This window comes from Cygnus olor, chromosome 8, assembly GCF_009769625.2.
Source record: "Cygnus olor isolate bCygOlo1 chromosome 8, bCygOlo1.pri.v2, whole genome shotgun sequence".
NCBI lineage: Eukaryota > Metazoa > Chordata > Aves > Anseriformes > Anatidae > Cygnus > Cygnus olor.
Window position 1 is genome coordinate 2186487 of NC_049176.1, and position 17805 is coordinate 2204291.

The following is a 17805-nucleotide window of genomic DNA, read 5'->3' on the forward strand; positions in this document are numbered from 1 at the left end:
TGAATGACATCTTATCTCTGCTGAATGGTTGTAAGAAAAACAACTATTTTTCTCTCTGCTATAATTTTGGAGATGCTTGTGTCACATAGCAGTGCTAGTCTGTACGCTGGCTTACTTGAAATGCTTACGTTAAATTGTTAAACAACTGTCATGTTAAGATAACCCTTCTGAAGTAAATAACAATTACCAGCCAGTTCACTGCTTTTGATTTTATAATTTGATCGCTCTGTTTCCACATACATCGCGTGTCTTCTGCTGCATAGCTGGTTTTGAAGTTATGTGCTTTAATGATGTTCAGGGCTGTGTAGGCTGCTTAAGAACCACCAAGGAGAAATACCTATGTACATATAGTCAGGTGGTCTGCTCGCCTCGGGAGGTATCTTTGTCTCTTACCAAAAGCTAGACAAGTATTCATGGGGGTTAATTTGCATAGATTTGGTATACACCTCTGATGTCTTGGTGAACACTGATTTATAAGAACAAAACAAATGCTATTTATACTTGATATTTGCTAACGTAGGAAGCTTGCATTAAGTTGTTCTCCTGAAGCAAAATTTTTAACTTTTTCAAGTGCAATGACAAAAATCTTGTAATTGCCTGTATTTTTATGAAATGTGAAAAAGGTTTCAAAATGAAAACTCTTTTCATTGCTCATGAAAACAAATAATTGAGTAATTATTGATTCTTTAGCTTTTTGTTTGTTTTGGATTTTTCTCTGCTGTGGATTAAGAAATGACCAGGTTTTAAGAGCCTGATTTATTAGGAGCGAGAAGTTCATGTAATCTCTTTTACATGCTGCTAGTCAGGAGTTGCTCATTTAGCTAACTTCCTGAAGCTGAAGACAATTCAGATAAATTTGAGATTTTAGAATTGTAAAATTCCTAGGGGCTTTGGGGAGAACATTCAGTCATTGGTACTGGGGGGTTTCAGTTGTTTCTGTAGCATCAGTCGCAAATTAATGCATGGCATATTAAGGAAAACCAAAACTGCCACAGAATTATTTTAGTATGCCTGACTTTGAAGGGATTCAAGTGTGACGCTGCTTCTGCCTGTTGAGTTGTCCAGGCTACAGATGAGGCCTTCCAAGCAAGGCTGGGTGCATAGCTGTGGGCAGAAATAACTGCAGCATTACTGAGGGAGCAGTGCTGTTAGGGATCTTGAACTCTGAGGCGTTCTAACCATGCAAATACTGTGTCAGAAAACAGACCATGAAAGAGAGAAGGAATGCTTATGTAGCCATTTCTATGGAGAGCCTGTGTTAGTGTGTGGCATTAACAATAGAGAGCAGTATAGGTTGAGTAATGGAGACTTTCCATAACTTCTCAAACTTATTTCTCAGTTATGTCCAATTAAATTTTTCTTTAGTTATAGCTCATTGGAGATTTATCTTTGCATTGAGAATGAGAAGACTTCTTGGTATTAGCCATTACTTATTTTTAAAGGAAATCTGTTGTTGATTTGATGGGCACAGCTCTGTTGGTTGCTAGGAGTATTCCATAAACTGTATAAAGATTCTTCAGAGCTGACATTGAAAACTAAGTAGACTTTAATGGCTCTGTGTGCATACGCAAATGTACTATTTTTAAGAACCTCTGGATATCAGGTATGGATTAAACAAACTTTAACATGTCACTTTTTGTCTATATGCATAACAGCGCGCTGTGATGCAGTGTTGAAGGTTTGCTTTTATGCTTCTCGCAATCATGCTGCAATGAAAGGTGATATCCTCAGCTTAATTTAGCAAGTAGTTTTGAGGTACCGTGTAAGACGTTTCACTGACTACCCTGGAGACTCTATCATAGTGTCCATAACAGAGTGAAAAGCTTTTACTTTATAAAGAAGATGGGCTGTAACTGACTTTTTCCCTCTTCTCCATTTTAGTCATTACCTGGTTTAGTGTTGAGGCTGCTGGGGAAACAGCCTTGAAGTAGGGAAAGATCTAGTTAGAAAAAATGTTTAAAGGATGTCTGGTCAGTTCCTTTTTAGAAAGTTTTTGCTTCCTTAAGTGAACAAAGAGAAATATTTTAAGGGCTTTTCAAGAGATGGAGACTTCTTGGAGTGGGGAAAGAAGAAAAAAAAAAGGAGGGAAAACAATAGGAAGGAAAAGAAGCAAAAGCCTCTTCATCTGTGTCAAGTGCTCATCTTGAATATAATTTGAGAGATGATCTTTAAAGTTTTCAGTTTAAATGCTACTCTGATTTTTTTTTTTCAGCCTACTTCCGAATAGTCTTCAAAAAGACTGTTTACTTCATATTTGTTATGTTTTAGGAATTACAGTGAAGATGCAACTCCCTGCCCTGAGCTGTGTTTTGCAGGACAAATGGATGTCCCCAGACTGAAAAGCAATAATATCCTCTGAAGACAAGTCTTTTTTCAAATAGGGGTGTTAGAATTGGGCTAAACTCAATATTTCTGTCTATATATTTCCCTTGTAGTTTCAGTTGGATATAATATTTTAATTTTACATACAAAATATCAAAATATTAAATATATTATGGGAATACAGTAAGCAATTATAATATTTTAATTTGAAATGCTGAACAAAGTTACTGCTCAGCACTTCTTTCTAAAGGTGGCTGTATTTCAGTGGTGGGTGAAACAACTGCTTCAGCAGCTCTCATTGCGAAGATTACCATGTAAATATACTGCTTTACGTAGATTTCAAGTTGTTACACTTATCTGAAAAGACAGTGTGCCAAATCTGAATAGGTTTGGTTATGGTTGCTTAAGTTCTTTTAAAGGTTTTCCCTGTCAAACTGACATTTTTAATATCATCTTTAAAAATCACAAAATAGAGGAAAAAAAATCTCTTACTGTCTCTTTCTTTTTAGAGAGGATCTGACGAACTTCTTTCAGGCAGTGTACTCAATAGCCCGAACTCTAACATGAGCAGCATGGTAGTTACTGGTAAGTGATGCCCTTTCAAAGGAGAAATCTATCATTTATACTTGGACTCATTTCCTATTTACAAGGGGAGAACACTGAAACAAGATTCCATTGTGCTATAGAGGGATAAACTGTTGGCATGCATCAGACTGTAGTGACCTTGTATATACTCACAAACCTCAGGTATCTGAGAATAATAATCCTGTAAAACAAAAAGCAACTTTCAGATGTCTGTACAGCAAATTGTTGGTGGGTAACAGGATGAAAAATTACACTTGTCTTGTACTGCTGCCTTCAAAGTAAGGAATAAGAGCTACTAACTAAAGGTAAACAGCTAACAACTCCTCTATGACATCTGCTTTTTCACACATAGCCATCTGCAAGTCTGAGTATTACGGAGAAGAATGCTGCCCCATAATCCGTAATAGAGTATGGCTTCAGGAAAAGAGAACTTGGTCTGGTCCCATGTAGACTGCTAAAGCAGTAAACTTCACTTTGCTACTGCAGTCTGAGATGACAATGTTACAATCTCAGAATGTCAATGCAAAGTGAGTGTAATTATTCTTTAGTCACGTTTATGGTGTTACTAGATAGATTTTTTTCATGAATTGGCACATAATAAAATGTCGTGTATTGCAGTATATGCTCTTGAGTGTTGAACTTGCATTGACCTCTATCAGAGGGGCTCACCACAGAGTTGTGCATTTTCTCTCCTTTCTCTCCTTTCCCCAAGAACACATGTATTTTTCACTTTCTCTCAGAGATGTAGAGGAAATAGTTCTTGGTATCAGTGTTGGTGTGCCTCCCAAGTAGTTGCCTGATTCACTGTTTTAATGTGCCTGATATATTCCCCCTCTCACATTGTGTTGAGCAGTACAGTTGCTCATATTAGTAGCAGATCATTTCCTTTCCTTTTAATCTAGCAGTAAAAGACTGGGCTTCACGATGCAGTTTCATATTACACTTGCTGTGCTGTGATGGCAGCTGTTGCCAGAGTGGGCAGTTTTGTGCTTTTTCTTCCTATATCGCTAGCACAAGCAGGAAAAAATGCACAACTGGTCATGTTTCTGCTCGACACAATATTGGAGTATTCATACGCTTGCAAGGTGAGCTAATGCAGCACTGAACTGTGCCACTGAGAAGTGGAGCTTTCCAGCATACTGACTAGGCACACAGCTGTGCAATCGCTAGGTCCTGTGCAGGGTGGGTTGGCAGAAGAGAGTAGTACTGTCTCCGTTGACTGTTACCTAACTAGAGGTGGGGAGATGAGACTTCTTTAGCATAGATCAAAAATAAGTGTAGTGTACTGGTAGCCATTTTAGAACCCCTGGAACAGTCATTTATCTCTCTCTGCTTTTCTTGCTTTCTTCTGGTTCTGAAAGAGATGCATCTTTTCATTTTCTTGATGTCCTATGCGGTCCAAGATAATACTGCTTCAGCAGTATACTTTCCTTTTAATTCTAGTTTCTCATTTAAGTAGTTTGAGTTGGGGGGGAGGTTGGGCATTGAGCTTTGGACAGGGCGTCACTGTTACCAGGACAAACTAGTTTTTCCTGAATGTTTTGGAACTTTCCATATATTTTCAGAGAAAATTTTTCTTCAGGAAAACTAAGTGGAAGTTAATTTATCAAAGGGAAAAAGCTAAAAGGGGAAGGAAAAAAACTATTATAGGCTTGAGTTTTCAGAAGAAAAGTTACAGAAGCTTTTCTAAGAAGTCTTGAAACTTTTCGAGAAAAATGAAATTTCTGTTTAAAGCTCTTCAAATAGAAGAGTCCATTATGTATACTGAAGAGTTTGTATTTAACACATGCAAATTCTCCCACCACCCTCTACCAACCACTGAAGATTTGGGAAGCAGTTTTCAGACGAATTGATCCTTATGTTTTTTATACAAAGGAGACCTCTTGATACATTTCTAGGCATCCAGAACTGTACATGGTTTCAGAGGAAAGATCTTGTTAACAAACAGCAGCGGCCTGAGATATGCTCCTGTAGTATCAGGGTGGTTGCCTGTTGCAGTGGTCGTACTAACTGTGTAATATATAAAGGAGGTTGGTGTGGAAAAATAATGTCAAACGAACAAAATACACAAGTCTGAATGCAGTATTACAATTCAAGCCATTTCCTACAGATGTCAGTGGGAAGGGGTTAGTTTCATTTGAGGCTTCTTGTTTGTTTTGTTTTTAAGCAATTTCTTGGGATTGTGCTCAAATTTCACTACTGCCTTCCTATCTTTGAATAGTGTATGAAACCTGTACAGTAGGCTAAATCAACAGTTCAGTTCTAAATTCAGTTCTGAATATATGAGCATGCATCTGTCTTGTTTATCAGAAGCCTGGAAGTACTTTTTCCAAACTTGCACAGGTTTCCTTTACAAATGTAAATTGTAGATGCAGAATTAATTAGGCCTGAAATGGAAACTGGTATGTTAATTTTTCTGTACCTGTCTCCTGAAGCCAAATGAGTCGATGTATTTTTTTTTTATGTTCAAATTAATGTTAGGTTTTTTCCTGTAGAAGAATTTTAAAACTTCTGTGAATAGGGTTTTTAGCTGTAGCCCAGCCCTTGTAGATTTCCTAGGGTCTGTTCAGAGAATCTGTAGTTATTGCTTCCTTTATGAAGAGCTTAATCATTTTGTCAAAACTGGCCTATTCTGTACCATTTAAAACTACTTTCTGTTCTTGGAGTTTGGTGTCACGATTTTATGAGACCTGGCCATTGTTTAATACATAGAAAACTAAACTGGTTTTGTCCTTGATATTTTCAACCTATGATCCCATTATAATTTCTAAGCAGATACCTAGGTGAACAGAAAAAAGAACCAGTTTGTCTGTCTAATATTCTGAGCCTTAATGGAAAAGTACACAATCCAAAAACCACGTTTGCCACCAGCAGTGCCCTAGCGGGCCTAAACTTAGAACAAAAACGTGACTCCCTCATTTTTTTCAAGTCTGTGCTATAGAAATATCTTTTTTTAAAACAAATTGCTTGAGGAAGTTTGTTTTAAAAAACTCTTCATTAAAAAAAAAAAGACCTCTTAGTGCAAGCTGATGTTTTCCATAGAATTGTGGGCTGTGTCTTTAAGGATTCTGTCTTTAGGGGTAAGGTTAAACCTGAGGTTTTTAAAATGATCATCTTAACTTTTTAACATAGTAACTGTTCTGTGAGGGTATTTTTTTTGTTTGTTTCTGGTTCTGGTATTCAACTCTTTCTGGTAGTTTAATGCTTTTAAGAACCCTCTTGTGCGAATTCTTTTTTAGAGGCACGAAAGTTGCATACTTTCTTTCTCCTTTGGAGAGTCTTACATATGAATCTGTCCCCAATTTTTTGTCAAGAAATGTGCAAAATTTTTGGACAAACATTTGATTTGCATTCTTACTGATTATTTGCACCACTGGCAGTTTGATAAACAATACAGAATTAAGGAAAATGTCATCATGTTGGACTGTTTAAAGAAATTGATCAAAATACGAGGTTTGTTCCTAGAAAAATTTCTAAATGGCTTTGTCAGCAGTATCTATCTTCCAAGACCATATAGATAAAAGAAAATTGGCAGTATGCTACACTAACTTTTAGTACAAGTCCGGTTACTATCTTAAGTACTTTGTGTATCTTTAGTAAAAGAACTGCCTCAAAAGAAATTTAGACCTGGATATTTGAGGATGACTGTTACCTTCTTACCACTTACTTCTGAACTCTTGCATCTCCTATTATTGCTGTCTTTATCCTTAAGGAATTTCGTTTAAGTTAAACATGTCTATTAATTACACAAGACTCTTTATTTTTTTAGCATAAGTAGTTTATGAGCAATATGAGAGTAAATTCTTTAAACGTTTTATGGTAGAATCCTATCTCCTAGATCATAATTTCTTTCAAGGAAAGACTTATGTAAGGTTTCGGGTCAGCAGATACCTAAGCTTTTTTTCCTCTAGCATGAGGTGACATTGTCTTGAGGGTGTGTTGTCAGAACCACAGGCCTTGCACTACTCTAAGTGTTTTCCTTTATCTTTTCTGAAAATATTCTTGGAGTCCATTTTTGTTCTCTACCATAACCATGCTTGGCTCTCGTTTTTGGAGGGCATAACCTCTTCATAGGAACTATTCATTCATTTTTTCATGTTTATGCACAGCAGCCAGTGACTCAAAGGGAAGTTTAGATAAACTGAAATATGATTTGATAGCAGGATTCTGAGAAACAAGAGCTGAAGCCAGGTTACATTGAAAAAAATAAATTGACTATTAACTCTGTATTCTTCAAATTTAAAACTAAGAAAATAATAAAGAAAAATCCCTTTTTCTGTTGAACTAGAAAGGGTCTTTCTTTTATGATGGGTTATTTTTATTCCAAGCTTGCTTGAGGTAGAGGGCTGCTTGATGGAAGTTTTAGGAACAGCTCTGTGCATGAAGGTGCTTATGCCGTGAACTCTGTTGCTAGAATCCATGAGCACAAAAAAATTAAAGGGATATAGATAAAAAGTGAAAGTTGGTGAAACTTTTATGGAAGTTGGCTTATCAAAGACAAAGGATTGAAGCAGAAAAAATGGAAGATTTTTTCCTATAGTTGTCATAGCTTTTATTGTTTACATTTGTGCATTTTTACTCAATCAGCCAAAACATTTCAAAAATCATTTTGCAGCTGGGCTCACTAAACTCCTGGAGCTTTAAATGATACTATTAATCTTGATCTTGTTTTTACTTCATTAGCAGGGAAAGTTAGTGGTGACTTTGACAGGTAATTCATTGTATTAACAGAGTACTTGGCACTGAGGCATGCAAGCTAATAATCATGTTTCAAGTGCCCCGTTTAACTTATGGTATAAACATACATGTGCTGTTTTTGATAGCACATTAAGTAAAATTGGTTATTAGTTAACATTAATGATGCCTTAGCATAGGTAATTTACTTCTGAAGTTTGCAAATTGATTACAATTAATAGTAATTGGAAAGATTTGGAGAAGTACAACACATGATTGAAAAGTATCATAACATTAATAGACTATAATTTACATTTTTCTACAGACTCAGGTGGGCATTTGCATGTGGATAAACTGAATTTTAATGCTCTGAATGTTTGAACACTGTCTTTTTGTAAATTAAGAAATTTAAGGACAAACAAAACAACAACAAAACCATATGACCAACCATGCCAACAAAAACACCTTTGAGGATGGGAGAAATAAAATGTGGCCATTATCGTTAATTGATTTCCGTCTGCATCACTATGCCGCAATTCATTTTTATCCTATTTGTTACACTGCACTCTAGCCGTAGTATTTTTTTTACATATTTTAAGGGCCAAAATTCAGTGCATTAGTTGTGGACTGTGGTGTGCAACGTTGAATAGCCGTTATACTATATTATAACTGTATTATAGTTAGAAAAGTTAATTAGTGGGGTTTGAAACAGTTGCAGCCTGTGTGCAGATGTGCTAGTTCTAATTAAAAGCAGTATAGTTAATCTTTTAATCTGCCTGACCATAGTTAGTTATTTGAGCTCAAATTCCTGATGGGCAATATTCTGTGTAGTATAAAGTAGTTTTATTGCTGTTTGGTCAAGACTTTCCTATGCATGTGGCCTGTATCCAGAGTAACGATCCATCTGTTATTACTGATGAATGCTTTAGTTCAAGTGGTAAGAACTGTGCAACATAGCAGTGGCCCAGCAAGACAAGGATAATGGGGTATAACATGCTTTGAAGTACAAAATCTTACAGAATGTGCTCCCCACTCCCTAAAAATCCTCAAAACAACAACAAAAAGTCAAGTTGGCATTGAACATGTAACTTGTAATTTAAGAATTAAAAAATGGAAACTTCAGAGAATTCCACGTTCTTCATGATTTTTACCTTGAGTACATAATCTACTTTTTTCCTCTGTTTCCAATGTTCTGAATTCCAGATTTTATCTTTAGGTTGAACTCCAAGATGTCTTTATGAAAAATAAAAAGCACTTCAATTTTCCTTGTTTTAGGAACCTGCTGGCCCTTGTCTCAGAGTCTCTCACTGGATCAAACCAAAGATCCTTTCTTCCTACCTTATATCTATGATGTCAGGCCAGGCACATATGCTTAAGAAAATCTCAAATGAAACCACAGTGGTCTCTTTGTCTTACACCCTCACAGTTTGTGATTTTCTGTGATTTCCTTAGCTGGTTGTTTTAGAGGCAGGTGATTGTTTTCAGTAACTACTGCTATATTTAATGTTCCTGTCTGGTCAGAATCCACAATTTTAAACTAGGTATTTTCTTAATTCCATTGCCATTTTCTTAATTCTGTTGCCTTTTACTTGGTCAAATATTTCCTGTGTGGATATATGCCTGATGCTCTCTCTACTTCTTAACTATTCGGTTAGGTGAAACAAGAAATATGTTTGATATTGGCAACAACAATTAATACAACTATTAGTGAGCCTCTTGTTTTTACTGAATGAAGTGATTGTATTGAAGGATGAAATAAGTGTTTCAGGAATGCATAACTTTGCATTTCTTTTGTAGTTGTTTGGTGGGGTGTACTGACCATTGTGATACAGAGATTAACTTCTGCAGAAATGGTGTTTATCAATTAATTTTTACTATTGCAGATATACAGCAATTTATAGTTAGTGTCCTGTGATGAAATCTGACCTTTTTCCTCCTTCTTTTAAAGAAGTAACAGATTTAAAAAACTCTTTTTTTTTTTTATTTATGCAAGATCTTTGCCAATACCCACATAGTTGCATTTCTGTATTAAGAGATGGTGTAAATATGAAAGTTTTTTTATGGAAAGTGCATGAGGAAGAAAAGTATTTACTGTAGTAGCTCTTACTTTATAGACAAAATATTCATTACAGTTACTGTGAAGGAAAACTATACATCTTAAAATAAAGGGTTTATATATGAAAGTAAAACTATAAATATTTAACTCTTGTGTTTTGGCCTCAGAACACTTGAGGTTATATCTTAAGGGGTGGAGAGGGGTGGGGAAGTGTGCAAAGAAGAACTCGTTAGGATGAAATCTTCTATTTTTAATGTTTTCAAAAATCGTTATCAGCAGGAAGCATGTTATTTACTGTTGTCTAGGAGCTACTCTGAAGTTCAGGATCTGTTTTTCTGCAATATCTACCTGTGAGCATTGAGGTTTTTATAGATAGAATGCCACAGATTTACCGTGTGTTTTGTGTGTGTTATACTTCATTTTGTTGCTCATATATATAGGTTTTCCTTCATTTGTTTAATAAGGTAGGAGTTTCTAACTAAAAATGGCAGGGAATCCAGATTGCTTAGATAATGCCCATTTATAGGCTTTGTTGACTCTAATGCATTCAATTTCAGTGACTTGGTTTTCTGTGCAGTAGGGGAGTGGCTTGTATGTTGATTACGTTTAGACTGCAGGATCCTACTTAGATGGGAGAATAATGCTTTTGAATGCTGTTTGTAGACACAAGATTTTGTTTAGAATTAGACAATCGATGTTACAAGGAAACTGCTTTTTTTTTCCTCTCCTCGCCGGAGAACCAAAGAGGGCTTGCATCAGTGCAGTAGCTGTTACAGGAATTTAAATAAAAATTGCTCTAATTCTGAATTGAATATAGTAAATATTCAGGGTTAGATTTCTGTTTGAGTGCTTTATCACCATAGAGCCATGGGACTTTCCTTTACTATATGTTTAAGGCTGTGACTTGATTGGAAATGGACAAACACTGAATACTGTGTTTTAGTCAGTGTTCTCACTTATTTTTTTTTCCCCACTGTAGACTTTGCAGCATTATGGTCCAGTGCATCGTTATAGTTGTTAAAAACTGCGGGGGAAAGGGGTTTGCATTGATCAGGCTTCTTAAGTCTGGTGAAAGCCGAACTATGTGATGAAATAGCTCCTTGCCAATGAGCTTCCAATTTAACAGCAGTTAGTTTCTCGGCAGTAGTTACTAGTTGTCATGTGAGATTTCCCCTTCCAACGTTCCCTTACCCTCCCCAGTTTTCTGCAATTTTGTCCTTTTCCAGAAAGATCTTTCAGGTTGCTTATTGCCGTAGTCTGTTTCTGACACAAGGCAGTGTTATTCTTAGTGCCTTGTTCTTTTTTTGTTATACAGTTGGTGCTTTGACTGTAGCTGAACTTACCTTTCAGTGACTCAGAACAGGTTGTGTTCCCATTTTTAAATGCTGTGGCTTTCTGTTCCTAAGTGCAGTGTAACGATGCATCTCCAGCCGAGAAGTATCATTTAAAATGGCAAATAAAAGACTACATAAAGTTAGGGAGAGATGTCATATGGTGCCAAAAACTTTACTAATTGTCTTAAAAGCTGATTTCATTTGCTTGACAAATATTTTGAAAATTCACATATATGTGCATGCATGTTTAATATATGACACTTTACTATTTCAATAATAGCCGTAATAAGTTAGTGCTAGGCTATGCTGGCTGGATAACCAAAAATTTAAAGTGTTCTGTGTTTCATTCAAGAAAAGCAGTGATAGCTACTGCTGTGTTAATTTCTTCTGTCTTAAAATCTGGTCTTACGTGTTTTGGGGTAAATTTTATGGCTTCGTTTTGTGAATGTTGTCAGTTCACCTTTCACTCTGCTACTTACTGGGAAGAGTATACCTTACAAACAGCTTTGTCGGGCTTACTTGCCCCACTGCTGAAAGCTTTCTTCGGGCATTTTACACAGCACTGGAAATGGCTGTTGACAGCAGTCCTTAAATGACCACCCAAGTCTTGTCTTGCGTTTTTCAGTGCATAATCCTGTACATTTTTGTGTATTATTTTATTATATACCTTCTATATTAAACATATCACAAGCACTTTCTAGTTTGCCTCTTTTTTATTTTTATTAGTAAGTGTTGGATGTAGATAGTTTAAACTTATATGAGATATTTGAATCACATTTAGGCTCTAGGCTGCTCTTTAGGAAGAGATGCTACATAGTACAATATTTTTATTTTACAGTTCTTTAAACCTACTGCAGCAAAAGTTGAAAAACTCTATAAAATGAAGAAAATCAGATAGGAAGGTTTATAGATGGCAAAGTAATGTAGTCAGGCGTTACAGAAATTATTAAAGGAACTGGAGATGCATTTCCTCACAAATCCATGTGCGTGAGTGGTTATATACTAGACTATGATCCTTTTTTAATACTAACATTTGGGTTAGGCTTTAGGTAATCCTAATATAGGCCTTAGTTTTAAGGGGAAAGAAAAAAAGAGAAAATCAACTTAAAAATCTTGGAACTTATTCTGTGGAAAAAAATATGTCAGAGTTCTGTGTTTTCGTTTCTTGTTGTTAATGTTCCCATACTTAATTCTCGAAACTTGTAAGGAGTTCAGATTACTTAGAAGTTTAAGAATAAAAAGGCACTGGAAATATACTTCCATTATCACTGCAACTCTATTCTTTGCGAGTTTGTAATACGTTGATTGTAGAGAGTGGCAGGCTTAATGTATTAGTGTTTTCTTCTAGCTTTCTGTAGAGACGTAAATTAAGACCTAGGCAAGGCTATTGTGTAATGAGCTTCAGGTGAAAAGTAAAAGTACTTCATAAACTTTGGCTGCATGTGGTTTTTAGCATAACATGCTATATTGTGCCCTGTCTCAGTCTGAAAGACAGAAATCTGGCTACCTGGAAGACGAGTCTCCCCACATTTTCAAAACCTGATACAGGTTAGAGCCTTGTACAGACTAAAAAGGGACTTCAAATCCTAGCTCAGTGTGCACTTTTGAAATTTTACTCTTCTGTGTTCCCTCTAAGTTTGTCCTTCTCTTCTGTGAAGAAAAAATGAGATCATACAGTTAACCTCGTAAGCAGACAAATATTGCCTAGATCTTTTTTTAATTCTAGGTGAAAGTAATTTTTAGATACTGAATAGGAATAGTTGTTTTTGAGCATTTTAATTTTTGATGGAGATCTTTCTAAAGCCTGACTAAAACATCGATCTAGAATTTAGCTTTTTCCTTTTTATTCCTTATCCTGTGTATTGGGAGATGAGGGAAGATTTCAAAAAGCTGGGAGTGAATATTTTATTTATATTTGATTTCATGAAACTCCACACTCATGAAAATAAGCGATAGTCATGAGGTTTGGCAGCACAGCAAAACAAAACATATACTATTGCCTGGATTCATCCTCTCCTAGTGTTGTTGCTTGCATGCTACTGGCTGAATTTTCACCAGTTGCAATGTCACAGGGATTTTGTTGTTTCCTAGAATAAGTTGGAAAAGGCTTAGAAAGTGTTCAGCAGTGAAAGAACTTCTTAAAAGCTCAGTTTTAGAGTATTATTTTTTATCTTCTAAATATATGACCTGATTCTAAAGCATACTGACTACTTTGATTTTTAGTTGTAGATCAATCGAGATTGTAATTTGAGAGAAGCATTAGAAAAGCAAGCAGAAGTAGAAAGAGAAGTGTTCCAATTAGAAGTTTAGCTGTTAGAAAAAGATATAAGGGAGTGATAGAAATAATTTGTGACGTAGAGGTTTTTCTTTTTTCCAGCACTTCCTGTAGTGGAAATATGAAGAATGACCCTATTACTGAAAATGGCAACAGTTCATAGAATTGGTCAGAGAACTGGGGTTTGCCAGTTTCGCTAGAAGTGGTGAAAGGCTAGTTAAATGTGTTACCTGGTCTGGCTGTTTGGATCCAGAACCGGAGCATGGATACTGTACACTCGTAAAAATACGAGTCCATTCCATTCTGTGTTTTGAATCTTCAGTGAGTTGGCGTGGTGTAGGCAAACTGAGTTAAAAGCTTAAATTCTTAATTATGATTTCAGCATACTCTTAGCAAAAGTTACTGTTCTCAGTACACTCATAATTTAATGAAATATTTTTGTGCAGGTGACCAGTTTAGGTCTAAGTGACTTTCCTGGATGTAAAATCTGGATTATATTCAGTTATAGCTGAGTGATAATTGAGGACTTCTTTATTTTCTTCCCTTTGGAAAATGCTGCCCTCAGCTTTCTTGCAAAGGCAAGGCTTTTGGAGAATTTAATGTAAATGTTTACTATTAACACTCCTTCTCCCTCCCTTATTTCTTCTGACTTTTTTTAGTTAGAAAATAAAATCAAAGTAATTTTGTTCATAATTTTATTTTTTAAATCCTCATTGGTATCTGCCATCAACCATGATTTTGAACCCTAATAATTACATAAATTTTTCTACTAATCACATTTTTTGTTGTTTTTTTTGAACAGCTCTTCTAAGGTAAAATGAGAGATGGAGTATCTCACTGTCAGCTGCATGTTTTATAGAAAGAAATATAAAAAAGGAAATCTGAACGCTTTCCTCATATCTAAATGCATTCTGATTTCCAGCATTAATTCTTAATATCTATGTATCTTAAGACAGTGTTTTTCTTTAGCTTTTAACCCTTTCTGATGTTTGCTCCAGTGACATGTTTATAGGCAGTAGTTTTATTACCTTGTAGCCAAAGTAAATAGTATTTTTGTAGGCTGCTTTTCAAAGCAAAACTTCTATCCAGCTGGCTAGCTCTTTATTTCATATGCTCCAGATTGAGTTATTTTTTATTGAATTTTGTTCGAAATCTTTACGAGAATTCTGGACAACATTCCAAACTATCTTCCTGGTGTCTTGTTACAACGATGTCGATTTTTCCTCATTTCTGCTAGGAAAATACTGTATTTTTCTTTTTACTCTCCTCCCTCCCAGTTAGCAGCATTGTTTTTAATAGTTGGTCTTCCCTTTTCTGTCCACAGTTCATAATGGTCACTTTGTACTTGGCTCTTAAACTACGGGGATGTAAATTTCATCAGACTTCTGTAATGTCAGTCCTCTGTGTCATCACTGTTCTCCAGTGTCATCCATCTCAGCATTTAATGATTTTTCCTGTATTTGTATCATCAATAAATTTCCTTTGAAACTTTTATCATTTCTTTGTCTGGTTACTTAGTGAAAACAGTCCTTAAAAACAATTTTCCCTAAGGAGCATCTTTAGTCAATTTATTCCGTTGACATCTTTCTCCTTTCAAAAAAAAAAAAAATATAAAAAAAAAACTGGGTGATCTTTTTATTTACATATGGTTTTTATTCAAGCCTTTCTGAGGAGTTATTAGTATTCCTACATGGCATTATATGATACTTCACTGAAAGTGAGATAAAGATTTGTTGTGTTTTTTATCTTGCTTAGAAAATATGTTATCACAGAGCTATTGAGTTAGTCTTGAACAGACTTGAACCACCTAACACTTTTTCATGTTCTTCCAGTTGCCTCTTCAAAATTTGTTCTAAACCCTTGATTTTTATTTAGATGAGAGTAAGAGGTGGCTCTTTTAAAATTCTCATGTTTATAATGAAAAACATTTTAACAAAACACTAATAATAGCAGTAAGCTCTTCAAATAGTCTGAATATGTCTTTCAGCCAATGGTAATGACAACAAGAAATTCAAAGGTGACGATAAAATGGATGGGGCTCCGTCTCGTGTTCTTCATATCAGAAAATTGCCTGGGGAAGTAACAGAAACAGAAGTCATTGCTTTAGGTTTACCTTTTGGTAAGGTAACCAACATCCTGATGCTGAAAGGGAAAAATCAGGTAATTTGTTGCCTCTTTTTATATTATTATTAATTTACTCTGCCTTGTAATTCTGTTTGGGAGTGTGGGGTGGTTAGCAGCTACATAAAGTAGGAAAGACGGCTGTAGGATAAATACTCAGTTCTGCATCTTCACAGATGATTTTTTGGAATGTAGTAGTTTAACAAATAAAGTTGACATGTGGAGAAAGAAATCATCTTCTAGAGACTGATACTTGGCAAAATATTTTATCCAACCTCTAAGTGCTGGGTTTTTCCTGTGCTTTTAATATAAAGATTGTCTACTTTGTAAATATTGAAATTTACTTGTTTGTCTTGGTATTACAGGCTTTTTTGGAACTTGCTACAGAAGAAGCAGCTATCACTATGGTTAATTACTACTCTGCTGTGACACCTCATCTTCGTAACCAACCTATCTATATCCAGTATTCCAATCATAAAGAACTAAAGACTGATAACACACTGAACCAGGTATACTGTTATGCACTATTAGAAATATAGACAGTAGAACATGATTCATGGTGCGTAGTCTTGGCTTGTGTAGCATATATTTAAACCATCTACTTTTGTCCACATCTAAACACTGCTGTTTTACCTATGTTGTTCCATTTTGTGATATTGAAGGGGATTTTGCTCTGTATGTGATCTTTCCATTAGGATGAATTTTCTTAATGTGTTCTCTTAATGTAAAATAGATTCTGAAGATGCCTTAACTTTATTTTTTTCATAAAATAAGTTTTCATCTTATTTTAGAAACTGTAGGACGACAAAAAAATAACTATTTAATTCTGACAACTGAGATTCTAATGCCTCTTTGAATTTCCATAGTGATAATGACTAATACCTACGTTTCAGTGATTGCTCTTGGTAGCACTGGTAACATCAGTTTATGTGATTTACTGTTCCTCAAGAAGAACATATTAATGTACAAATGTATTTGCTAGTAGAGGGGAAAAAAAAGTTTTTGCCTCTGCAGAACCTATTTTAAAATAGATCTATCATGTCTGGGTGTGATAGGACAGGAAATTTAGCAAAAATAATACCTTTGCAAAATAGGTTTTCCTAATGTGATGACCCTGTCTTACAAATTATAGGGAAAAAGACATTCATTTACCACAAGTAAAATTACTTTAAGGTTAATTTCTCATATTCCCTTGATGTTACAAAAGATTGTGCAAATACCGAGTTACATTTTCTGTTACTGGTGTCCTGTCTTAGATAAGGTATGGAAATAGTAAAGTTGTAGCTGTTATCTTTAAAATAATTATTCTGAAATTTTTTAAAGGCATCTTGGTTCAGATCAATTGATTTTCTTGTTGATCACGTCAGCGTTCCAGTTCCTTAGAAACTTTTGATAGTTTGTCTGTCAAAGGTACTTCTCAAAAATTGGTTTTCCTTTTTTCCAAAATGTCAGTTACAAAGGAAAATAGTTACCTTTATTTTGGGGGGAGAAGAATGGTGTCTGGATTCTGTCTGCACACCAATTTATACTGGATGGGTAAGCCTTAAGAAGCTTTCTGTAGTATTGTTCTCTGGCTTCTGTGGTGATGGTGGTTTGTGTACATCCCAGGACCACCTTCACAGCACGTGGGATGTAGTGACTCTTCAGCGGCTTTTATGCCACCGTACCCTTTGATGCCCAGTTTTAACATTCATATTTCTAGGATTTCAGATCTTTCTTTAAACCAGAACTAATAACTATAAATAGGTACCTGGCAGTAAGTATTCTGTAACTAGCATTTCATGAGTCCTTCTGTAAGCCAGAAGGTGGTTGATTATTCATTTTTCTTTAAGGAAAGATAAAGGTGGTGCAGATATTGCTAGTTTTCTGAACAAAAAGAGCTTATCGTTACCAAAAGGCATTTTTATAGAGTTAGGTTGATTAATGTTAAATGTAGTTGGGAGAACAAGATTTACCTCTAGTGTTCACCAGGTCTTTTTTAAACTTTCTTTACTCATTGATTCATTTCATTTTGGGGAGTGTCATGTAAGTTGTGAGACATGAGAACTGGTTGTAGCTCTAATACCACTGAAATATGCTGTGTGCATTAATATTGTGGTTATTATTGGTCATAATTTTTACGTGGAATGTTCGCTTTGTCTCTTCATTTTGTATTGTTTTGCTTCATAAGACTGTCCTAATGGAAGTATTAACTGGAAATCTTTTTTCCCTGTACTTTTTCTTTCTCAGAAAAAAAAAATTAGTCATTCTGATGCTTTCAGTTTTGGCAGTAGAAGTAGTTTAATGTAGTAGATGTGTGTTTTTACGATGTTGTCATTAACCTCTGAATTTCTAAGACCTTGCTTGTGTTTCAAAAGAAAACAAATGGGGGAAAAAAAAAACACAGCCACAGTTGAAGAGTATTTTCTTTCTTCTTTTTTTTTTCTTAGTAAAGGGAG

General features: G+C 35.3%; 1 protein-coding gene across 5 annotated transcripts in view; it reads left to right on the forward strand.

Annotated features, from left to right (window-relative positions):
• PTBP2 (polypyrimidine tract binding protein 2) overlaps nucleotides 1–17805 on the forward strand; it is a 50083-nt gene that overhangs the window by 12139 nt on the left and 20139 nt on the right. For 4 of the 5 annotated variants that reach the window (XM_040565260.1, XM_040565261.1, XM_040565262.1 and 1 more), the window contains exons 3-5: nucleotides 2832–2907; nucleotides 15234–15406; nucleotides 15733–15876. In XM_040565260.1, the coding sequence (XP_040421194.1) occupies nucleotides 2832–2907; nucleotides 15234–15406; nucleotides 15733–15876 (393 nt within the window). The remainder of the gene's footprint in view (nucleotides 1–2831; nucleotides 2908–15233; nucleotides 15407–15732; nucleotides 15877–17805) is intronic. The other variant, XM_040565265.1, reaches the window with a different exon arrangement.